Below are 26,598 nucleotides of genomic sequence, written 5' to 3' on the forward strand. Positions count from 1 at the left end.
GTATCAACTGCAGGCCACATTTCCCTATCTGGATAACATCACCATCTGTGGTCACGACAGGCCAGATCACGACGCCAACCTCCAATGATTTCTCCAAGTGGCCACAGCTCTGAACCTTACTTATAACAGGGACAAGTGTGTGTTTGGTACCACCCGCCCTGCTATACTTGGGTATGTCGTGGAAAACGGGGTTATTGGCCCTGATCCCGAACGTATGTGCCCCCTGTTAGAACTCCCTCTTCCCACCACTCTCAAGGCCCTCAGATGGTGCCTGGGTTTTTTTTCCTATTACGCCCAATGAGTCCCCCATTACGCAGACAAGGCTTGCCCCCTGGTCAAGTCTACCTCGTTGCCCCTCTCTGCTGAGGCCTGCGCGGCCTTCAACTGCATTAAAGCGGACATTGCCAAAGCTACGATGCATGCAGTGGACGAGACCGCTCCCTTCCAAGTGGAGTGTGATGCCTCCGATTTCGCTCTGGCTGCTACCCTCAATCAGGAAGGCAGACCAGTAGCATTCTTTTCTCGCACCCTCCAAGGCTCCGAAATTCGGCACCGCGGTGGAGAAAGAAGCCCAGGCCATAGTGGAGGCTGTTAGGCACTGGAGGCACTATCTTGCTGGCAAAAGGTTCACCATGCTGACCGACCAGCGCTCGGTTGCGTTCCTGTTCAGCAACCAACAGTGGGGCAAGATCAAAAATGATAAGATTTTGCGGTGGAGGATAGAACTCTCCACCTACACCTATGATATCCTGTACCGGCCTGGCAGACTCAATGAGCCCCCTGATGCCCTATCCCGGGGAACATGTGCTAGCACACAGCTCGACCAGCTGTACGCCCTTCATGCACAACTTTGCCATCCGGGGGTCACCCGATTTTACCATTTTGTGAAAGCTCGGAACCTGCCATACTCCCTGGAGGACATCAGGACGATGACCAGGGACTGCCAAATTTGCGCCGAGTGCAAACCGCACTTCTACCGTCCTGACACGGCACAACTTGTCAAGGCCACCCGCCCTTTTGAACGCCTGAGTGTTGACTTTAAGGGCCCCCTTCCCTCCACTGACCGCAATGTCTATTTTCTCAGTGTTATTGACGAGTTCTCACGGTTCCCCTTTGCCATCCCCTGCCCCGACACCACTGCCACGTCCGTCATAAAAGCCCTGCGCCAGCTCTTCACTCTGTTTGGGTATCCCTGCTATATCCACAGTGATAGAGGGTCCTCCTTTATGAGTGAGGAGCTGCGCCAGTACTTGCTAGCTAGGGGCATTGCTACCAGTCGGACCACGAGTTATAATCCCCGGGGTAATGGCCAGGTGGAGCGGGAGAATGCCACAGTGTGGAAGGCCACACTTTTAGCCCTTAAGTCAAAAGGGTTGCCAGTCTCTAGATGGCAGGAGGTCCTCCCTGAGGCACTGCACTCTAACCGCTCTCTGTTATGTACGTCCACCAATGCCACCCCTCACGAACGCCTATTCTCTTTTCCCAGGAAGTCTGTCACTGGGACCACCCTGCCAGTTTGGCTGACGTCCCCGGGGCCAGTGCTGCTCCGGAAACATGTGAGGAGCAATAAATACTCCCCGCTGGTGGAGAGGGTTCACCTTCTACATGCGAACCCCCAGTATGCTTACGTGGTCTTACCTGATGGGCGGGAGGACACGGTCTCCATCCGTGACCTGGCACCCGCAGGTGCAGCAGACCACTACCCTGAAGACTCTCCGGTAACTATGAACCCTGCACCAGAGTTGACACCGTGCTCACCAGGCCCTACACAGACTCCTCACGACACTTGTATACCGGGCATTTCGTACGCATTTATACCAGGCGCCTCGCACATGCATGAGGGATCACCGGCGCCTAGTGGGCAAGAACACGCGCAACCTCCGTCCCCTGTGCAATCATCGATGTTGCCGGCATCTATGCGGTCACAGCCGGTGCTACGTAGATCGCAGCGACAGATTCGACCACCTGATAGACTTGACTTGTAAGAAACTTCGCCACATGAGGACTTTTTCAAATGAAGTGGGGGTGAATGTGGTGAACTATGTGCCTGTCGGGACACGCCCCTGCTGACTGCTCCTGTGGCTCCTCCCACAGGCCCCTGTATAAAGGAGATCTGCGGCCTGACGCTCGGCCTCAGTCTCCAAGACATTGTATGATAGACACTCACTCCTGGTTCCTTCTTCCAGTCAATAAAAGCCGATATCTCGCCTTACGTCTCAGTGTGAGTTATTGATGGTGCATCAATCAGGAATCCTGCCAGGTTTGCCGGGTGGGTATTTGGCTGGCTGTTTTATGAAGCAACTGCACCCGTATCTGCTGGAGTTTAGAAGATTGGAACATGGCTACTTGGAGCTTTGGATCCAGAAACAGTGAATCTCCAACCTGAAACCTTTGTTCTCTTTCTCTTACCACAGATGCTGCCTGAGCTGCTGAGTGTTTCTGGCATTTTCTAAAGGGTGAATGAGAGAGTGTTTATTCTTGAAGCAGAATTCAGAAATGGGTCAATGTTTAAAATAAAGGTTCGCCCATTTAAGGCAGGGACAAGGCTCAATTCTTTCTCAGTAGAATACCTCAACTGCAGTTGAATCATGCAGAGAGGTAGATACAGGTAGGTTATTGATATGCAGGGTGTGATTGGGCAGGAATGTGTTGAGCCAACATTGTGATTAGTTGTAATAGGGCAATCAGAAATGCGCACAAAACTTCAGGTGCAGCTTAACCAAAGTTTTAGCTACAGTAATTTGACTTCCTGACCAGTGCCATATGCCTTCTTTACCACCCTATCTAGTTGTGCTGCCACTTTCAGGGAAGTATGGATTTGAACCCCATGATCCCCAGTACATCAGTGCAGTAATTGTTTTGTAGTTGAAGAATGGTCCAGAACAAAAGGGAAAATGACTAATCAGGCTTGCCAATTAACCATGTGCACATGGTGCCTCTCTCCTGTGTCCTCACCCCAAGTCTCCTCTTTTGCAGACCAATAAGCCAATACTAGTTTTGAATCTCATTCTAATATAACAAAATGTGAGATGTGAGAAGAGCTGTAGAGTGTTAGTGGTGGTGGGGAAGGCCAGCCTGAACATTTCAGGCCTTGTGAGCCTAGAGTGCCACCTAACAACTTCATGTTGAGCAGCAAAGAATTAGAGAGGAGCTGAGTTTTTTGAGACAAGTTGGAATTGCCTCCAGCTGTACTGTTTCAAAAGAGAATTTAATAAATTCATGAAAGCAAGACTCTATTGAAGCAGAGAGAAGTGGGATTGATTGAATAACTCTCTTATAGATTTGGCAGATAAACAATAGGTAGGTGGTATGTGATTCTATTGTTTATCCTTAGGTATTCGTTGGGCACCTTCAATACAAGATTATTGCCAAGCTTGGAAAATATGGTTTGGAATCTCAGATCTCAGATCTGTCAATGGATCTGTCTCATTGTTACTTAATGGGTTATTGTTGAGGTCATGGTGTTTGTGTGATGTAACTCTGTTTATTATTTCAACAAGTCTGAGATTTTTACACTTTGGAGCGATGTCGTAGACATGTTTTCCCCATACTCTCCAAACCTGATATTACTCAAATACTGTTCTAATTCTCTGAGTTGGGAAAGCATGTTTTTAACCAATGTATGGTAGCATAGGGTTCACCGGTTGACCCTATGCTACCATTCCCCACTTATTTCCCTACAATCTAATCTCTCTTATGTGCCCATTAACTTCATTCTGATTCCCCTACTTCCTGCTAGAAATAATTTACAATCAGCAATTTGCCAACCAATCAATATGTCTTGGGATGTAAGAAGAAGTCACACGAACTAAGTGGAACATCCACTTAGTCATAGGGAGAATGTGAAGACTGCACACAGACAAACCCTTGTTCCAGAATGTGTGGCTCAGCAGCACTACCTGCTCCATCACTGTGCTGCTGCTGCTTTGAGCTGAAGATGCTGTTCTTGGTGTGGAGGTAAGCTTACCTCCAGTGACATTGGGCAGTTCACGGACATGTATATCCCAGTTGGCATCCTAGAAGAGCTCATCAATGGCCCCCACCATCCAGGCCATGGCCTCTTCTTGCTGCTGCAATCAGGAAGAAGGTACAGAAGCCTCAGGGCCTGCACTAGCCATTTCAGGAACAGTTATCACTACTTAACATCAGGCTCTTGAACCAGAGGAGATAACTTCACTCAACTTCACTTGCCCCATTACTGACTTCCCACTGAACTGGACTCACTTTCAAGGCCTCTTCATCTCATGTTCTTGATATTGTTTATTATCATTATTATTTCTTTTTTCTCTTTTTTTTTGTATTTGCACAGTTAGTTGTATTTTTTTGCACATTGTTGTCTGCCCTGTTGGGTGCGGTCTTTTATCAATTCTATTGTGTAGAATGTATTACTGTGATTCTGACTAGAAAATGAATCTTAGGGTTGTATATGGTGACACACTGTATATACACTTTGATAATAGATTTAGAACGTATTATTTCCCAGATTTTCTGTTTGTTCTCATGAAAATAATCTCAGTGTTTTGCAGTAGAGAAACAGAGTTCTTCAAAAGTGTTAATTTTGGTGGAAGACTAGAAACTTGCTGGCTCTCATTATTGGGAACATTCAGATTGAGATGCAGAATAGGCATTTATTTGTGGAGTCTTTGAATCACAATCAGAATTAGGTTTAATCTTATCGGCATATATTGTGACATTTTTTGACTGCAGCAGCAGTACATTGTAATACATAATAATAGAAAAAACTGTGAATTACAGTAAGTATAAGCATACAAAATAGTTAAATTAAATAAGTAGTGCAAAAATAGAAATAAAAAAGGTGAGGTAGTGTTCAACGTCCATTCAGAAAACGGATGGCAGAAGGGAAGAAGCTGTTCCTGAATCACTGAGTGTGTGCCTTCAGGCTCCTGTCCCTTCTTCCTGATGGTAACAATGAGAAGAAAAAATACTGGGTGATGGGGGCCCTTAATGATAGAGGCCCTCAGTATTGATTTTTCTGTGCACTGATGCTGCTGCAGTCGTTGATTTATCACTATTTTTTTGGAGCTGACCGAAAAGATTTGACAATGGTCAGTCCAGCAGATCTCATCCCCTCTAAGGAAGTGGATAAATCTTGGAGAATATCATAGTGCAAATGAAATGCTGAAATGGAGTGTTGGTTGAGAAATATTATCTTAATAGTATTTCATCAGGATGACTCCATTGGAGTTAGCTTTTTTGATTCCTGCCCAGTCAATGGCACTTTCCAGAGGGTTATGCCTTTTCTCAGTCTGGCACTGAAATCAACAAAGAGAATCAGCTTGTCTCCATTTGAAGCTTGGATCAGGGTTTGCCCAATATTATGATAATAGTCATTTTCTGTCTTGCCTGTTGCTTCCAGAGCTGGGCACATGCACCAATCATTGTAGCAAGCTGGTTCTGCACTCTTCCGGAATGAAGTTATCCCCTAATCACTAATTATTTTCTTTGCATCTATACAGCTGTGCTGTGCAGCTTTTCTTGGACCTTTCCCTTCCCTTCACAACCCCAGAAAAGGCTGCCATGCCTTCATCCACCTCTCTGATGCTGCCTGAGGTTGGCAGATCTGGCTACCCTGTTACCCGGGGGGGTTGGCAGCAGGGATAGATAGGGGTTGGGGTGGGCTAGAGGCTAATGAGTTCGGCATGAGTCTGACAATTCATGGAGATGGATACATCCTATGTGTGTAGGATCATCTGACTTGCCTGCTGTGTGGCTGCACATTTAAGCATACAGATTATCCATAAATCTGTCAAAGCTTGTATGCGTGAGTGTTAATTCAGAGTGATGTCCTACAACTGCCAACTGTCCTGTGAGCAAGCAGGCAAACTCACAGCAGCTTATTGACTGCTGATTGCAGCTCTGGTGCTGTATTTAAATGCCGAGTGGCTGATTGATGACCCTGAGAATTGCATGCTGCTGTTAGGAGCTAGACACACGATAACTGGTCCTGCGGCGTTGCATGCTGTCCTCCAAGCTGACTGTGATCTCTCAGCTCGTGAAGGAATAGATTAGAAGGCAGATGCTGCAGTAAACTGCAGTGTGCTTGCAGTGCTGGAGAAATGGAGGCATGGATATTTGTGAAGAAGAGCCTTGGCTGTGCTGCAGGACTGACCCTGGCTGGGGAAGAGGAAAAGCAGCAGGACGCTCTTTGAGGAAGGCTGTAGGGGTATTATCCACTGAAGCTGCATGGCAGTCAAGTGTCTGCGATTGGTTATGAAACGCATCTGTCTCTGTGCTGCCTCTCTGTCAGTATGTTTGCTTTTTTTTTCTCTCTCTCTCTCACATAGATTTATCCTTCTCACATTCCCCCTGCTGCATGCTGCCGTACCTGTGTAGAGAGCACTGATGATGCATTGTATTAATGTAAGCCATTGCCTTTGAAACTCTCTTTTGCTGAATGTGTATCATTTTGTACAAGGTGTGACTTGCACCTGGGGTTCTAGGGGATGAGTAGGTAAGAGATAGCCAGGGAGCTAAGTATCTCCCATGTTTGATATACAGTATCACAGCAGAATAATTATAGATGTTATTAATAATGAGCTTTGTAGGCTGTGGTAGAATAATTTTTCATATGTAAAACAACTAAAGTATGCATTTTGAGAAGTAAATCCTTTAATGCACTTGTATTAACTGCTAAATATTTTTCCGAAGCTTAGAATAACAGGATTTTGTCCAGTGGGCACAAGTTCTGGCTGCATTTCCACTACCATTTGCTCTTTTAGCATAAACACTATACTCCAGGGTTTACATACCCCACAAAAAGGCGCAGGAAAGACACACATTTGGCCATACTTGTTTATTATAATCTAGGCAGAGGACCAGAATTCTGCTACCTGCTCACTTTATTGGTGCTGGTGTCCAGCAAGTGCCAGCCACACTGTTTGTTGGCAGAGTGTATCATCGTGGAGGGAACTCTGTGAATGCTGATCTTGAGGCAAAGCTACTCTGTGCTACTTTGGATCTATTAGGAATCAGTTATATCTTGGATGGGCAGGTAAAGGCTGACTAAAAGGAAAGGAGGATAACTTGGCTAGCACTGAAGAATGTTACATGTGAGAGAATAAGTCCAAGGGTTTTCAGAGTTCTACTGGAATTTCTGGTAGAAGCGGTAGGAAATGAGAGAGGTTCTCTGTATCCATGGGGTTCAAAAACCTCAAACTTGCAGAAGGCAGTTGAGTAGCAATATGTTGTATCAATGCTAGGAGTCTAGCTCTGATAATCTGGAGCCTTTGCTTCAAGAGATTCAGTACCTGTTACATGTGGCCATGGACACTGATTGCATTTACAAACATGTTTGAAAAAAACAAAATGTATGGAATATAATGTGGAAAAATGTGAAGTCATTCACTTTGGTAGAGAAAATAGATGACTGATCAGAAATTGAAAGATGTTCTGAGGGGCCTGGATATCATTCTACATAAATCACTGTAAGTTAATATGTAAATTGATAAAACAATTAGGTAGATATTTTATTGCAAGAGTATTTGACTACCAGAATCTCCAGATAAATATGGGTCTAGTGAGTTGACACCTGGTATATTGTCTATAGGTCTAATCTTCCAAACTAAAGGTGGGTATATTTGATGGAGAAAGCACAGCAAAGTTTCACCCAGTTGATTCCCAGATCAATGAGTTAGTCCAGTGAGGAGATACTTAGTGGATTGGACCTATGCATCTATAATTTTGAAGATGAAAGGCAATCTTGTTGGAATGTGGAAGGTTAATTAGGGGCTAGTCATGGCAGATATTGAGCCGATGTTTCCCCTTGCTAGAATAGCCGATTCAAGCCAGAAAACATTTCTTCACCAGAGGTTGGTTAATCTTTGGAATTCAGTAACCCACAGCAGGAAAGTATTGTTATGAACCCTGTAACTGGGTCACTTACCAGCAAAGGTAGAGAGGTCCGTTGAAGTCTGATGGTATTTTTAACAGTATTTATTAGTAAAAATACACAATATCAATGCAAACATACAGATAATATACATCGTCAATACTAAATCTGAAAGTGCGGGTATAATAATAATCAATAAGAAATAAGCTCTATCGTTGTCTAGGGGATAATGTATTGTCTGATGGAAATATGAAAGTCACTCAGTTCATTCAGTTCATACAAGCTTCAGCCTTTGGGAACTGCTGGGTTTTCAATTGTTGGAGAGAGAGAGGGGTTTTGAGAAAAGAAACTTGCTGGCTTTCCTTTAACCGCTCTTGATCCATATTCATCCTTTAGCGAGGCCTTTCCGTGGAAGACTTGTCATCCGAGCAAGGATGGAGACACACACAAGCCTCCACGGGTCTCATACGTTTCTCCTGGTGCATCTGAAGGGGTTGTTCCCCAGACCCTCTTTTATCCTTACTCACGGGGTCTCAGATGTCAATCAGGGTGGGATGATGCAATCCCTCAACCAGCTCACTTTGGTCATTCCCTGAGGGCTTCAATAAATAGTACAGTACTCAATACACAATTCCGTCTCCAAGAGACAATGGCCGTTATCTGTGGCTTTGTATCGCTGAGGCCAGGACCCATATTCCAAACCCTTGTGGATCCTGCATGTCTCTCTCTTATTTCCTGGGTCCCAGACCCGAATTAATAGTGATCTTGCGATTCTCACAAAGGAGGGGGCTACTTCGTACCCTTCGGCCCCTCAGAGTTGTGGCACATTCGTAACACCCCCTTCCTTCAACGCGTTTTTACCATCGGTAAAAACAAAGTAATACAGTGTCTTACAGGATGTTAGAATCTAACACAATACAAAAGTTTTTTTTTCACTACAGAGTAATACAGTTATACATTCAATTCAGCATCTAAACAGTTAACGATTACATTGTCACTTCCTTTAATATCTTAACATCTTGTACCTTACTAAAGTCTTATAGCATCAGATTTCAATTTGTTAACCACCTATTTTTATTCCTTTTTCTTCAGCAAACAAAAACTAAAGAGTTGTGATCTTAGCTTACATGTATACTACAAAAGTGCATGCAAATACTAATCTTTATGTTACTTTCAAACTTAACAGTCAATCTTCCATGGGAGTTGTCTTTATTATTCACATGCTTTGTCGAAATCCCTTAAAACCGCATCCTGCTAGTTAAAATGGCATCCCATCAACCCTCGGCCCTTTTCCAGTTAACTCCCACGTGGTGAGCTTGTGCACCATGGCGAAATAAGCTTTCGCCCGCTCCTTTCATAGGAGTTATTTTATCAACAATGTGTTCCAAACTTAGACCATTTTCCGAAGTTCCACACAATTCTTTAAGCAAGTTGCTAGTTTTCTCTTCAGGACCCTTCATGCTATTAGTTCTCAATTTAAGATCTGAAAGCGATCTCCCTTTGTTCAAACAGCATTTCGAATTCTGCTTTTTCACACCACACTCTTGAATAACAATAGCGTGTGGGGCACCTTTACATTCCAACTCAACCTGTAATTGATTCACAGGCACCGTGTTAACAAGCCATTGTCTCTGTAGCCTGGTTGCTGCTTCTGACATCAATCCAGACTAAATTTTCTTCATTCAATTTAGGATCTACACTTTTCCCTTTTCCTTCAATAATAATATTCATCTCACCACCTTTTATCTCCTCACTAACTTTTAACACACCTTCGAGCACAAACAACTGGGAATTCTCACTTCCCACTATTACCAAGGTTAACCCTTTCTTCACTGAACCAAGTCCATCTGACCCACAAGGACTGCATTCCTTTTCAACTGAATCAAATACCTCAGACTTTTTCTGGGCTCCATTACTTGGTTCAGTACCACGTGCATCCACATCTTGGACACATTCAAATGGGACATTTGCCTCTTCCAGGCTTTCAATACCCGTCCCCTTTTCAAATTCTAAACTCCCCTGATCCTCCCAGTTACTCTCTGGGCAACTCCCTTCCAGAGTAAACTCAACCCCGCGGACTGAAACAACCTCATCTGCCAACCCAGCAGACTTTTTCAAGGTAATGGCATCCCTTTCATCTAGGACTGCCCTCATTTCATTATCGGGAACACCTTTAGAATTTTCAACTTCTTCAAACAGTTCTGCCAAACCAGACAGATCATCCATGTCCAACCCTGGACCTTTTAACAGCTTTATCTGTTTCTCATCTTTACTTCGTGCCTCTATAAATTTTCTCCTTGCTAAGGGCAGGTCTACCTCCTCTCCCTTACTCTCTTTCACTTTACTACTCTCCGTTTTACCACCCTTTAAGCCCTCGTGGTACAGGGACGGTAAAAACATCTTGGCCAAATCGATACTGGCCGGATTTAAACTGCTCTTGTTCTCAGCTGCCTTTCTTGACTTGCTGCGAGTGATCGTGCATGCGGGATAGATCTTGGAATCTAGGGGCGGGACTTCAACACTCACAGGCTGGCTCGTCAGCTTCATTGCTGACCAAACCTTATCACCGGCTAAATTGTTACCAAGGAGGATGTCCGTGTCAGTTCTCGGGAATTCTGATCGCACCCCTATTTCAACTGGTCCAGATACCAGCTCACAATTTATAATGATCCTATGCAAGGGCATCATTTCTGTCCCTTTTCCTATTCCTTATAAAGCTACCATTCCCGTCTTGTGACCAAAATCCAGTACCTTACTGCTAATCAATGACAGTTCAGCTCCCGTGTCTCTCCAGATCCGCACTGGAACTGGTGTGACTCCCTCTCTCACAGACATGATTCCTTTTGACATACATGTCTCAGACCCTTCTCGTACTCTGTCTACCTGGGGCTCTCTTGTTGATTTTCTGATTACCACAGCACATCCTATAGGGACTGCTGCTTTCCATTTTCCTGTCTCCTTTCTCGGAGCAAGGCACCTAGATGCAATATGTCCCCCCTTTCCACAATTAAAACAGGTCAAGCCAGGAACTCTCCTGCCGTCTTGTCTCTCCTTCTCAATCTTACCACTAGCTCCCGGCAGGACCTCTGCCTCAGCTGGCGGGCTTTCTCTACTGTTCCCATGGTCTCTCTGGTAACTTTTATTCGAGGAAAACTTTGTCTTGTGGGTTAGGGCATATTCATCTGCGAACCTAGCAACTTCGGAGATGGACTTATTCGGCTTCTCATTCAAATACATCCGGATATCATCCGAAACACAACCTTTAAATTCCTCAATCAGAATTAACTCCCTGAGATGCCAAAAATCTTCTTCCACTATTTCTGCTGCACACCAACAATACAAGAGCACACCCTTCTCATAGGCAAACTCGGTATACGTCTGATTCCACCCTTTCTTTAAATTTCTGAACTTTCATCTATACGCTTCAGGTGCCAATTCATAGGTCTGAAGAATGGCCTCCTTTACTTTTTCATAATTCTCAGACTCCTCCTCCTCCATGGACAACGCCGCATATGCCCATTGTGCCTTCCCTTTTAACACACTTTGTAACAACGTCACCCACTGCTCTTTGGGCCACTTCTGATTCACTGCCACCTTTTCAAAATGCAAGAAATAACTATCAACATCCGTTTCCTCGAACGGAGGTACTAACTCCCGACTAACATTAAACCGCTCTTCTCAGTCTGACCCTTGAACTCTTCGCTCTTGCCTTAACTTCTCCATATCCAAGTCATGTTGCCTCTGTTTCTCTGCCTCCCTCTCCTTCTCGGCTCTTTCCTTTTCTTTCTCAGCTCTCTCCCTCTCTTTCTTGGCCCTTTCTCTCTCTTTCTCGGCTCTTTCCTTTTCTTTTTCAGCTGCTTTAATTTAATTTCATGTTCCAAACTTAATTTCTCCAACTCTAACTGAGCCATCCCACTGGCTGGTGCCTTTTCAGGGATATTTTCCAATACTTCGGCAGAAAACACATTCTTCACAATATAATACTGAGTTATGGCCCTCCGCACCTCCCACTTTTTCATTGCCAACCTCACCTCCGCGAGGTTTAGTCCTTTCACAATATTTATCAAGTCCGACTTTGTGGCCGCCTCTAGTGCCTCCAGAGTCGGGTTTTCTATAAATTCCTTCACGTCCATCTTTGATGGTTTCCCGTCTGGCTACCCGCGCAACCAGACCCACGTTTGGACTTAAGCCCAATTCACTGGCCCTCCAATTTGGTATCAAATCTCGAGATGAGATCCCCACTTTGTTACGAACCCCGTAACTGGGTCACTTACCAGCAAAGGTAGAGAGGTCCGTTGAAGTCTGATGGTACTATTTTTAACAGTATTAGTAAAAATACACAAAAATAATATCAATGCAAACATACAGATAATATACATCGTCAATACTAAATCTAAAAGTGCAGGTATAATAATAATCAATAAGAAATAAGCTCTGTCGTTGTCTAGGGGATAATGTATTGTCCGATGGAAACATAAAAGTCACTCAGTTCATGCAGGCTTCAGCCTTTGGGGACCGCTGAGTTTGCAATTGTTGGAGAGAGAAAGAGGGTTTTGTGAATAGAAACATGCCAGCTTTCCTTTATCCGCTCTTGATCCGTATTCGTCCTTTAGCGAGGCTGTTCCGTGGAAGACTTGTCATCCGGGCAAGGATGGACACACACACAAGCCTCCACCAGTCTCATATGTTTCTCCTGGTGTGTCTAAAGGGGTTGTTCCCCAGACCCTCTTTTATCCTCACGGGGTCTCAGATGTCAATCAGGTTGGGATGATGCAATCCCTCAACCAGCCCACTTTGGTCATTCCCTGAGGGCTTCAATGAATAGTACAGTACTCAATACACAATTCCGTCTCCAAGAGACAATGGCCGTTATCTGTGGCTTTGTATCGCTGAGGCCAGGACCCACATTCCAAACCCTTGTGGATCCTGCATGTCTCTCTCTCATTTTCTGGTTCCCAGACCCGAATTAATAGCGATCTTGCGATTCTCACAAAGGAGGGGGCTACTTTGTACCCTTCAGCCCCTCAAAGTTGTGGCACATTCGTAACATTATATTCATGAAGGAAATGAATAGAATCAGAATCAGTTTAATATCACTGGTGTATGTCATGAGATTTGTTGTAATGCAGCAGCAGAACAGCACAATGCATAAACTTGGAATAGAGCTAGATATTGATGAAAGTGAAGGAATAGTGCAGGAAAGTGGCACTGATCTAAAAGATCAGCAAAACAATTGAATATTATGAGGGGCTGAATGGTCCACTTCTGTTTCATTTCTTATTCTCTTATGAAGGAGAATTCTGGATGAGAGAGAGAGAGAGAGAGAGAGAGAGAGAGAGAGAGAGAGAGAGAGAGAGAGAGAGAGAGAGAGAGAGAGAGAGAGAGAGAGAGAGAGAGAGACTGTTTCAGCGATGAGCCCTTTCCACAGTTCTGATGTAAAACAATCAATCTGTAAGTTTACTGAGTTTTTCCAGCATTTTCAATTGCTTACTTCAGATTTCCAGCACATTGACAGTATTTTTCTTTTGCTTTGCCTTACATTACAATGATAGCCCAGATCCAGGACAAGTGGAAGAGATAGAATATCCACCATTTTATGCTCCTTCTTCATGTTTCAAATTTTCTTTAAGTTTTCACTGGCCACTGTATCACAAGAGCTGCCCCCACAATTATTAGAACATTGTACAGGACTCTTACCTTACCCATTCTGTTGAGTATCCGGTCATTTCTCACTTCTGTTTGTGGAAACTTAGCACAAACGGGCAACTGCACTTTCTGAATCACAGCATTCATCAGACTTCAGGAGTGCTTTTGGATGTTTTGAGGTTATGTAAAATGCTATATAAATTCAAGTCTTCTTTGAATGGCCCTGTGTTGTTTAGAGCCAGGACTGGAGTAAATATGATGAGAAGCTACTACAGACCGTGGCTGTTGGTGATGCAGAAAAGGTGGCCTCACTCCTCAGTAAAAGGACTCTGCTTGCGACGAAGCTTGACACTGAGGGACAGTCAGCGTGAGTATAGAACTTCCTGTATTTGGACTGACATGTTTTTAAACTGTGGGCTAATTGTAATGCATTCAGCAGATAAAATAAGGTATGAGTGTTGCATTATAGCTTCCTGCTTTGGCAATTAGAAAAGGAAACAAAGTTCACAAAGTTCACTAATCTTCTTCTCCTCTGTTACAGATACTCAGTAAATAAGGCAGCATCTGTGGAGAGAGAAATTACAGGCAGAATAGACAAAGGAGATTCAATTGATGTTGATCACTTGAATTTTCAGAAAGTCTTTGACAAGGTGCCACACATGAGGCTGTTAAACTAACTAAGAGCCCATGATATTACAGGAAAGATACTAGCATGGATAGAAGATTGGTTGACTGGCAGAAGGGAAAGTGTAGGAAAACCTCCCGTGGTGTTCCACAGGAGTTGGGTTTGGGACCCATTCTTTTCACTTTATACATTTACAATTTGGAGGGGTAGCTGGTATTGAGGAAGCAGGGAGTCTGCAGAAGAACTTGGACAGATTAGGAAAATGGGTAAAGAAGTAGCAGATCCAATATATTGAATTAATTAATCAAAAAAATCTTAATCACTGTTTGCTATCTTTTAATCATGATTCAGGTGCCAGTTTAACTCAGAAACTAAATCAGAATCTTTGTGAAAGAGAGGTGATAATGGGCAATGGACCATTGGAAAATAATACTGGAGAGGTAGTAATGAGGAGCAAAGACATGGCGGATGAACTAAAGAAGTATTCTATGTCAGTCTTCACTGTGAAAGACACCAGCAGCATGCCAGAAATTAGAGAGTCATGGGGAGGGGGCTGAAATGGATAAAGAGAAGATATCTTAATTTCACTAGAATACTGGAGAATAGCTAATGTCCTTTTACTCAGAAAGGACAGCCAGGAGGAGCTTACAAACTACAGACTTACATCGGTGTAGGGAAGTTGTAAGAAATGATTCTCAGTGAAAGGATTTATGTTCACTTGGAAAGGCAGGGACAGATTAGCATGGTTATGTGCTGGAAAGATCATGCCTTGAATTTTTTGAGTTGGTAGCTAAAAAGATTCATGAAGGCATCTTGGAAGACATAGTTTATATGGACTTAAGTGAGGCTTTTGACAAAGTCCATCGTAGTAGCATAGTTTGAAAGACGCAAGGGATCAAAGGCTTGTTGATAAACTGGGTCCAGTATTGGCTTGGTGAGGTAGCAGAGGATGGGTGTTTCTGATTGAAAGTATGTAACAAGTGAGGTAACATGGGGTTTGGTGCTGTGGGTTTTATTGTTAGTTATATGTATAAAAAACTTGGCTGAGAATGTGGCAATTTAATTTGTATGTTTGCAGATGACACAAAAATTAGAGGAATCATAGATTGTGAAGAAGGTTGCCTGAGATGACAGTGGGACAGGGATCAGCTGGAAGGTTGGATGGAGTGGTGATAGATGGAATTTAATCCAGACAAATGTGAGGTAAAGCATTTTGGGAAGCCAAATTCTCATAGGATATTTGGAGTAAATGGCAGGGATATTAAGAGCTTAGATATATAGAGGAACCATGAAGTGAAAGCCCATAAGATCCCCGAAAGTAGCAATACAAGTGTTTATGGTAATGAATAAGATATTTTTTATTCTTACCTTCATAGGCCAAGGCACTGAGTTGTAAGAATTGTGCCGTCATATTGCAGCTGTACAAAGCTTTTGTTGGAGGACACCTCGATTCTTCTGTTGAATTCTCATCCCTACATTACAGGGAGGATGTATTGACAATAGAGAGAGAGCAAAAGAGATTCACCAGGATTCTGCATGGAATGTATGATTGAAGTTATAATGAGAGTTTGGGTGGGATTTATTCTCACTGGAAATTAAGAGGCTGAAGGGTGATCTTGTAGAGCTTTGTAAAATTATGATAGGCGTAAATAAGATAGATAGTCAGATTCTTTTTTTATCAGGGAAGAGTAGTCCGGAATTAGAAGCTTAGTTTTGAGGTGAGAGGAGAGAAATTTTAAGGGCTTCTGTGATGTGTTTTTCACAGAGGTTGGTTGTTATCAGAATGAGCTGCTAGAGGAAATGGTAGAGACAGGTACAATTATATTTAAAAGGCATTTGGACAGGTGCTTTGATAGAAAAGGTGTAGAGTGGGCATCACAGTCAGCAGGGATGAGGTGGGATGAAAAGACCTGTTTTTGTGCTGCATGATTCTGTGATTCTATGAAAGCTCTGGTGTGAAAACATCTTGTTACCAGAACAGGTTAGAAGGCAATAGAGAAACTGAGAAAATGGACCTGGGCCTTAATGGGAGCAGGGTTGGAGACAGTTTAGTCAGAGTAGCTGTGGGAGCGTTTGGGCTTATAATCACTAACCTATCCTCTGAGACAGAGACAAACAGGTCAAGCAAGGGAAGGGAAAAATCAGATGTGGACACTAGAAAGCGAGAGCAATATGGAAATTGGCCCCAGGGTTAATTGAATCTGTGAATATGCATGTTTACAAAAACAGTATCAAAATAGTCTTCAACATAACAGAAAAAGTCGAAACCCTGAAGATCCCTGAAGAGGGCAGAAACAAGTATCAGAATAGTTATCTGATTAAGATTCTGACATAGCTGGAACCCATGCAAGTTCCTATAGCCACTTTTCTTAAAACGACATACACTCGGGTCAGTATGATTTGGGGTTCAGCCAAACAGGAACATTGTGATGTTCTGATCAAGGAAACCTTGATCTGAGCTAATGCTATGTAAATACTGCCCAAACACAATGATCACTCTTTCAGTCCTTCTCTGAAGACCAATGAAGGTAGATTTGGAAATTCTAGCAATGATCTGAAAACCCACAGCATGTGTGAGAAAATTATTGATTCAGAGTTAAATGATCAATAGTTTGTAATTTCCCTAATTGTCATAACCCCATTTATTTCTTGCTGAACTTTGGTAGAGACAGTTCAATATTCAAGTACTATGAATATTCAAGTAGTATGACATTTTACACAAGGAATTACTCTTTACACATAATTGCAATTGACAGGAAAGAAAAGACGGTTAAGAGCATGTTTGACAAATATTTAAGTTAATATAATAAGTTTAGTTAATTAAAATAAAAATTATGTTTCTCATGTGTGACATTTTGACATGTTTACACATTTACACAGGCTAAAGACCAACATTAAGCAATCTATGTAAGGTCCCAAGAAAATAGATTTCTTCACTTGCCTTGTTTTATAAGATAATGAAAATTAATCTGCAGTCAACTGTGATCCATTGACTGTGCAATCATTTTGAATCAAACATCATAAAAGATATTCATTAACTGCAATACCAGTTCCAAAAGAGCTGTCTAATTAGTCCCACTGCCCTGCTCTTTCCCTATATATCATTGCTATTTTGCAAGTTGCTATTATATCTATTTGTACCATTCTCTTAGTGGGTATTCTGGATCACAGTACACTGCACTAAGATACTTCTCTTTATATGCCACTCACTCTTTTAATAATGAATAACCTAAACCTGTGTCTCTGATATTGATGCTCCTACCAGTTATTTGCATAAAGTTTGCAATGTAGTGCCAGCTGTGCATTGTTTACCATGAGGTAAATTTAATTCTGTTGACTTCTTATTTACTTCTACTTACACACCGTCCATCATAATATCAAAGACTATTACAATTTTGCTTCCTTTGTCTCCTCTAGGTAAACTGTTCCCAGCTTATCAGTCTCCACACATTGCACATCATTATACCAAGCTGACGAATTTTGTCTGTGATTTTTGAAGTATGTTGATAAGAACTGAAGAAGGCTGGAGTCCAATCATATATTTTATGTCAGTTCATGAAAATACTCTGTTCCTCTGCCATTAGTTCAACAGCTGAGTCCATTTATACTTTAGGTACCACCTGGCAGCATTGAAAGGTCAAGTGGATTGTCTGGAGGTCTTCCTGGCACATGGAGTGGATATCACAGCACTGGATGGCTCAGGTGTGCATGATATAGTCTTGTGTTTTGAGGGAAAACAGTTTTCAAGCAGGAAGGAGCTGCAAATCTAGGGTCTAATTTCTGCTTCCCTGTTGTTGCCAAATTATAGATTTGTATTTCCAAGGTCTTCTGAGATTTTGTGCTAAAATTTTGGTTGAAGATCAGGAGATTCCTAGTGGAAATTCAGCTTCTGGTTTCTTAATTCATTCAGTTGAAATTCTGCATTAATGCAACAGTAGGAATTATTAATTCTTCCTTCAATCTGACATGCTTTTGTAATTTGCATCGATGACAGTCACCTCCTTAAATCTTTAGTGGTGTTTTGCTAAATAATAAAGAATCAGGGTTTTCAATAAACATGAGGCCATTTCAGGTTTCACCCAACCTCGAGTTTGATTGTATGAGCAGAGTCAGGAGCGCTTTTAGCTTCAGCGTTGCTGAGCTAAGGAAAAAGGAAAATGATAAATGATAATACAATTAATCCATATTTCTGATCCTGAGTACACTGAAGGTCAAGGTAAATTTAATAGAAAATGTTTAAAGTAATGGGAGGTGTTGCGGATAAATCTTAGGAGCAGCAGACAGAATAGATCAGGCCGACTCAGGGAATTGCTTCAGAATGAAGGATTTTATTACATGATATCATGGAGAGCCTCTGTACCTAAAAGCAGTGCTTAGGGACTCTGCTTACCTTGCAGACCCGCTTCATTATATAGACACAGCGTACATGACTAAAAGCACTTAACAAGAACATTGTTTGACTTTGAACTTAGAACTAGACTACGTGACTACGCAAATGTGGTGCCACAACATCTTTCTTGTAAGGACTTTAGCTAAATTCTAAGACTTGCAAGGACTTCAGCTAAATTTTAAGAGCATTCACAAGCGATTAGGTGAACCCCTACATATCCAAAGAGTCTTAAATTCTTCCACAATTCCCTACTTGTTGATCCTTTCAGATCAACACTTAAAGATTTGTATTCCCTTCTTTATGAGAAGTGGGTCATAATCCACTGCATAAGGGTGCATTCTTAAACATTCCTCTTCCTCTTCTTTCCCATTTCCCCTGATGTGTGATTGCGCATAGAGTAATGCTACTGTCTCCCCTGACTTTGACTTTGTATGGGCGCAGACCAAGCGAATGCATAGTTGTATGACACAATGAACTACCACTGCTAAGCAGACCAGGGCAATGAGGCCGTAAAAGAGGGGCTGTAGTCGGGAAAATATTCCTTCTCCTAACACTGATTTAACCCACTTAAAGAAATCCCAGCCTTCTGGAGGGGCTTGAGAGTTCAGTCTATGCATTCCATCTCGCAACCGGGTCATATGTTCTAGCACATGGGTCATATTTTCTGAAGCATCGAGTATGTAGGTGCAACATTCTTTCCCTACTAATGCACAGACCCCTCCTTCCCAGGGTAATACTTCTCCACTTCTTTGTTTCTTTGTATTTGCCCTCCGATGCTGTTATGTAATCAATCAATCCCACCGCCAATATGATTATTACCACTACTTCCTTCATTTTAGCCCTCTATTGAGTATATATTTTGTTAGTAATCTTTCACTATGTATATAACATGAGGTGCAGGTTAGAATAGATTTCTTTTTCAGTCTCTCAATAAAACTTGGTTCTTGGTCCTCAGTGCCGTTCCTCTCTCTCAGGGAAGATGTCCCTTGTTCAGTGTTTTATTTCATCCTTGTCATGGTGCAACTTGCACCTGCTGGCATGTATTCAACCAGGTTTCTCCTTCACCTTAACGGCTGTATGGGTTGTCAGCAGCACTAGGTAGGGGCCTTTCCACCTGGGAGAGAAGGAATCTTTATTCATTGATCTCACATATATTTTATCTCCCAGCTTAAACGGATGAACATTACCTTCAGTTAAAGGTGCATGGGCTTGCCAGACCCTCTCATACAATTTCCCTGCCTCCTGACACAATACTTGTGAGTATTTCAGTGTCTTCTCATCATTCCATATTAGCGCTACCTTCTCTGGGGTCATGGGAGGCTTAGTTCCTGTTATAGGCTGCCCCATCAAAATTTCATGAGGGATAAGTCCTGTACTTCTTTTCTTCTCTTTCAATATTTTTATTAATATTATATAAATTGCATGAGTACAAATACAAAATTCATAAGGATACAAGTAATACGAATTACATTACATTTAAATCACAGTAAAATGATCACAGTATCCCATATTCCAAATCAATCATGTAGAAAAACGATTGAATAATGAAATGAAATAAAATAATTATATTTTATTTTTAAAAAGTCTAACCCCACTACCAAAATGAGCTGATTGGTGAAAAAGAAAGAGAAAAAAATTACCATATAATATTATATTAATAATGGCTCAGATCTATACTTTAATAACAGTTCAAAGATCATGAAAGTAACTCAGAAAGGGTCCCCATAACATTGGAAAATCATGGTTAGAATCAGAAATTGAACAACGAATCTTCTCTAGATCAAGATACAACATAAATTCAGATAGCCATTGAACATGAGTGGGCAGGGCAGGCTCCTTCCATTTGAGCAAGATCATCCTCATGACCATAAGAGACATAAAGGCCAATACCCACAAATTAGGTGGCTTCAGTTTTGTAATACTATCCTCAACAATACCAAACATGGCAGTCAAGGGATTGGGCTTAAAACTAACATTGAAAAGTACAGAAAAAGTTTGAAATACATCTTTCCAAAATTTTTCAAGGCTCGGACATGTCCAAAACATATGAATTAGTGTGGCTACTCCATTAGTGCATCTATCACAGTGGGGGAAATATCTGCGTAGAAACGAGAAAGCTTGTCTTTAGATGTATGAACTCTATGTACCACTTTGAATGTAATAAAGAATGACGAGCACATAATGATGAAGAATTAATCAATTTTAAAATACTCTTCCAGCTCTCTTCAAATATGAAAGTCTGTAAATCCTTTTCCCAGTCTCCTTTAATTTTATCTAAGGAGGCCTTTTTCAGTCCCAACAGCAGACCGCAAATGTAAGATATTGAACCGTTGTCAAAGGGTTTCAGATTAAAAATTGTATCTATTATATTCTTACCTGGACTTGTAGGAAATGTATGTAGTTGGGATCTTAAAAAATCTCTAATCTGTAGTATTGAAAAAAGTGAGTATTAGAAAAGTTAAATTTCATTGAAAGTTACACAAAAGAAGAGAGATTCCCTCCATCAAACAAATCCTGAAATCGTTTAATACCCAATCTATCCCATTCTTTAAAAGATAGGTCAATTAAAGATGGTTTAAAAAAAACAATTAGAAAAGATGGAACTCGAGAGGGAGAATTTCAATAATCAGAATCAGAATCAGACTTTAATCGCCAAGTACCTGTGCACATACAAGGAATTTACTTCCAGCAGATGTTGTCTCTCTGCTCATAACAATAATAATGATAAATATAGATGAAAATATAGATTATACATACAGGTATAATGTTACCAAATCCTCAAAGTATATTTGACCACCACATTGTTGGTTAGTTTATTTAAAGATAAAGGAAGTGAGGATCCAAGTAAAGAGATAATGGGAAATTTCATAACAGAGTTGACTTCCAAAGGAAACCATATAGGGCAATTCTCATGGTTAATGTAATATTTTGTCACGTACCCCATGACAGGTTAAAGAACCAACAGAAATAGAAAACACCGTGGAGTCTGCTATTGCTATAAACTAATGCTATTTATTGGTAACTACGCAATACAGTAATATAAATGCAGATATATCAAGCAGGTTAGCAATGATTATATATATATAAATGTGGAAATAGGAAAACCAAGCTTCTTCAAGCCTAGGGATAAATAGATACAGTCTTACGATGATGAGTGAAGTTCAGTTCAGTTCGTGGTATTGAGTCGAGTAGAGATGGAGAGAGAGAGGGAGAGAGTTTTAAGTCTTCAGGTAAGCTGACGCCGTCGATCATCCCGTTGTCCCCTGAAATCTTTTGGAACTCATCGACTGTGACCACAACAAAGGAGACTGTTCTTCTGTGGTGGAATTATTAACCCAGGCGAGGGTTGGACACACGAATAACTCCCCACCGGTCACACCCTTTTCATACTGCGAGAGCCACTGATTGATTCTCTTGATCGATCCTCCAAAACCCACCTTTTCTGTGGGCACAACAAAGCTCATTCAGTGTCCAAAACTATGTGTTTGTAGGTCCATCAGTGGACCTCCTATTTATCTCACCATGCTGAACACTAGGTGTCCATCAAATAACGCCACCCTCGGTCACCATGGTGACCCACGAGCTGCTCATTGCTCTCTCTCTGTAAGAACTCACAAGCAGGTGTGTCCTTGTAAAAGTGTAAACATTCTTGCAGAGAAACCATAAAACCATCTCTGAGCAGTGTGTGTGTGTGTGTGTCTCTCTCTCTCTCTCTCTCTCTCTCTCCCCCACTCTCCCTCTCTTCTCTCTCTCGCTCTCCTCCCTCTCTCTTTTCAAAAACACAGTTCATAGGGGTAATTCAGGACCCCATCACACCCCCTTCCTTTTAGGAAAAAATTTGACGAAGGCAAAATTTTTAGTTTAAATGTAAATTACAGAGTTTGTAACAATACATATATCATCATCAGATAACAGAACAAAAACGTGTACCATTTCTAACTTAACATCTGGATAAACAATCAGCGATAATGTTGTCAGTACCTTTCACATGTTTGATTTTTAAGTCATATTCTTGCAATGTCAGACTCCAGTTTAACAGTCTTCTATTCTTATTCTTCATTTTAGTTAGAAACACCAACGGATTGTGATACGTGTAAACCACAAGTGGTCTCTGGGCAGGACAAATGTAGACTTCAAAATGTTGTAAAGCCAGAATAAGTGATAGCAACTCCTTTTCAACAGTGGAATTATTTTTCTGGTGCACATTAAATTTCTTTGAGAAATATCCTCCTCACCCCTCTTTGACAGTACTGCCCCAGCAGCTTTATCACTAGCGTCTACTGCGATTGAAAATGAAATCAGGTACTTTGAGCACAGGGTGATAACACAGAATGGTTTTCAGGTGGTCAAATGCCTCTTGGCAAAGGTCATTCCATACAAATCCTTCACTCTTCCCTACGAGTTTTGTTAGGGGGAGAGTGATATCTGCAAAGTTCTTACAGAACCTATGGTAATACCCAACCATTCCCAAAAACCTTCTCAAAGCTTTCTTGCCAGTCAGAACAGGGATCTCAGCAATAGCCTGAACCTTGGCCTGCACAGGTGCCAGTTGGCCCTGGCTTACTACATAGCTAAGATACGTGACAGTGGCATGGCCAAATTCACTTTTAGCAAGGTTTACAGTGAGATTGGCCTTGGACAGCCTTTCAAACAGTTTTTCTACAGCTGCAATATGCTCTTCCCACATGTCATTCCAAACCACTAAATCATCGATATAAGCCCCTGTGTTTTCTAAACCTCTAATCACAGAATTGATCATTCTTTGAAATGTCCCTGGATCATTTTTCATCCGAAGGGTAAAACATTGTACTCATACAATCCAGATGGTGTCACAAATGCAGATATTTCTTTAGCCCTTTCTGTTAAAGGAACACACCAGTAACCTTTCAACAGGTCAATCTTTGTAAGGTATTTCGCCTTCCCCACTCTGTCAACACAGTCATTCATTCTTGGGATGGGATAAGCATCTGTCTTAGTTACTGCATTAACTTTCCTGTAATCATGACAGAATCTCATACCTCCATCCAACGTAGGGACTGTCACACACGGTGATGCCCAGCCTGAAGTGGATGGCCTAATTATGCTGGCTGTTAGCATGTATTCAATTTCTTGTTCAACCATTTTATTTTTGCCTTGGTTCATTCTGTAAGGGTGCTGCTTAATAGGATCAACTTAATTTACAATTACATCATGCACCGTAGCCGTACACGGCCTTGAAATGTCAGGGATTACATCTTTATACTTATTAATTAAGCCCTCCAGTTGTTCTTTTTGGTTTGACTGCAGATGTTGAGTCTTTCCATCGAGATATTTCAAAACATCAGAATTTCTGAGTCTTGTGGAAACTACAGGGAGCTCTGGTATTCCAGTACCAGACACCACAATCTCCTCCGTTGTCATAACAATACTCACTGGTGCAGGTTCGGGGTCATGATAACCCTTGATCATATCTACGTGGTCGAGCTGGGTAGCCTTTCTCCATTGGTGTGGAGTCCTAATAACATAATTTAAATAATCAATTTTCTCAATTATTTCATATGGTCCACTAAATCTCGCTGGAAGGGAGTTGGTAAGGAAGGGGAACAGCTTTAACACCCTTTCTTCAGCACAATATCTCTGTTCCCTTGCTCTTCTGTTATACCCCTGTTTCATGTTTATCTGAGAGTGCTGTAAATTCAGCTTTGCAAGGTCACTAGCCATGTTAAGTTTGTTGCTGAATTCCAAAACATAACTAAGCATGCTCATACTCACATTCTGACCTGACCATTGCTCTCTGAGTAGGGTCAAAGGTGACTCAATGTGCTTAGCTCTCAACTCTTTAACTATCCCCTGGAGTGTTCTCAAAGTAACTTTACTACCCTGGTCAGATTGGATGTCTTCAGGTAGACCTACCAGTGTGAAAAATTTTATAAGGGCTTTTACCACAGTCTTGCAAGGGTTCACAACCTCCTTTCTTAAATTAGGCCAGTAGAATTCCTTCACAATCCTGTTTACTGCCTCCCTCACTCCCAAGTGTCCACCTAAAGGCATACTATGAGCCATGTTTAAAATCTCAGCCCTGTAAACTTTTGGGACCACAACTTGATGTTCAATGGCCTAATCCTCATTTGCAGGCACAGTACGTGATCTCCACTTCCTCAGTAACACCCCATTAAGGTAATATCCTACTGGCTCTCTCTGAACCTCCTCTCCTGTGAGAGCTGTCTCCTTTCCTTTAACGCAGCAATTCCAGAATCTCGACTTTGTCCTGCTATAAATTCATCCCTGGACAAGGACAAACCTTTCTCATCCTCCTGACTACCTAAATCCTGATGTAACATGGAAGGTAGAAAAGTCTGACAAATTCTCATAAATTAAACCCCTGTATCTGCTAACTGCATCAGCAACCTTTTTAGACATGCTTCGGGTCATTGCGCATGTGATGTTCACATCAGTATCTGTGTGTGGAGCCACAAGCTTACTTGTTAGCTGTACTGCTGAATAAACTTCACCCTGGATAGGTGCCAATCTGTCACTTATGTTTACCAAACTCAGTACCAACACTAAGCTTATGAAGACCATGTTTACATTTTGAAAATTTCCAAACAACCTATCGATTCTGTTTCTTCGACTTTTACTTCAATTCATCTCCATAGTAACCCAGTCAGGTGGTCTCAAAACCAAAACAATCTTTTCTTTTCACATCGCAATCGTGAAAAACAGCTCCATGACCTTGCAGCTATTTACTTCCAGATGCAAAAACAAAATTCAACAGAGTTTCACAAACTTTTTTAACAGGCCATTGTCCTGTAAGCAAGGTCAAAGGTCACAAAACCAGTCCAAACTTCACAAGTTCTTTATTTAAAAATCCAGAAACAGCACCTTGCCCCATATTTCCAATAAAAGTTACCTCACCAGCTTTTAACTCATCAACAACTTTTAGAACACCATCTAACACAAGTGACTGAGAATCCTCAATTTCCACTGGCACCAAGGTTAACCCTTCATTTACTGAACCAAGTCCATCTGGCACAAAAAAACTGCATTCCTTTTCAACCGAGTCAGACACCTCAAACCTCAACTGAGTTTCAACACCCTGGCAATTTACAGGTGCTTCAACAACCTGAACACAGGCAATCAGGACAGCTCCCTCTTCTAGGCTTTCAATACCAGTCCCAGTTTCAAATTCCAGGTTCTCCTGATCCTCCCAGCTACTCTCTGGGAAACTCCCATCCGGAGTAAACTCAACCTTGTGGGTTAAAGCAACCTCGTCTGCTAACCTAGCAGACTCTCACAAGGTAGAGGCATCCTTTTCATCTAGGTATGCCCTTACATCATCAAGACCACAATTCTTAAAGTTTTCAATCACAACCAGCTCTTTCAAGCTGTCCAAACCCTTGGTTACCCCTTCCGAGGTATGCAAGCGATTGAAGTACCCCTGTTTTTCATGCGCAACCTCCACATAAGTTTGGCTCCTGGACTTCCTTAAATCTCTGAAAATTTGTCTATCTGCCTCTGGAACCAACTCATGGACTTTAAGCTCCACATCTTTCACTGTATCATAATTCCTTGACTGTTCAAGGGTCAGGGCAGAAAACGCCTGCTGAGCCCTCCCCTTTAACACACATCGTAACATGATGGCCCACTCATCCCTCGGCCTTTTCTGAATCTGGGCCACCTTTTCGAAGTGTAGCAAATACTGGTTGATGTCAGCCTTATCAAAGGGCAGTACTAACTTAATTTCTTGACTAACATTAAACCTGTCCCCAAGGTCTGCCACACAATCCTCACATTGCTTGAAGCTCAGATGAAAATGGGGAACTACGATATTGTTGGGATAACGGAGACATGGCTGCAAGGGGATCAGGCCTGGGAATTGAGTGTACCAGGGTATACGTGCTATCGTAGAGACAGAAATATGGGAAGAGGGGGTGGGGTTACCCTGTTGGTGAGGAATGAGATTCAGTCCTTAGCAAGAGGTGACTTGGGAACAGGGGAAGTAGAGTCTGTGTGGATTGAGCTGAGGAACAGTAAGGGTAAAAAGACCCTAATGGGTGTTGTGTACAGGCCCCCAAACAGTAGCGTGGATATTGGGTACAAGTTGATTAG

At 42.0% G+C, this 26,598-nt stretch overlaps 1 protein-coding gene across 1 annotated transcript in view; it reads left to right on the plus strand.

Annotated features, from left to right (window-relative positions):
- ankrd24 (ankyrin repeat domain 24) overlaps window positions 1-26,598 on the plus strand; it is a 186,678-nt gene that overhangs the window by 37,884 nt on the left and 122,196 nt on the right. Inside the window, exons 2-3 of the mRNA XM_059990880.1 lie at window positions 13,732-13,862; window positions 17,734-17,822. Of these exons, the coding sequence (XP_059846863.1) occupies window positions 13,732-13,862; window positions 17,734-17,822 (220 nt within the window). The remainder of the gene's footprint in view (window positions 1-13,731; window positions 13,863-17,733; window positions 17,823-26,598) is intronic.

This window comes from Hypanus sabinus, chromosome 16 (assembly GCF_030144855.1).
Source record: "Hypanus sabinus isolate sHypSab1 chromosome 16, sHypSab1.hap1, whole genome shotgun sequence".
NCBI lineage: Eukaryota > Metazoa > Chordata > Chondrichthyes > Myliobatiformes > Dasyatidae > Hypanus > Hypanus sabinus.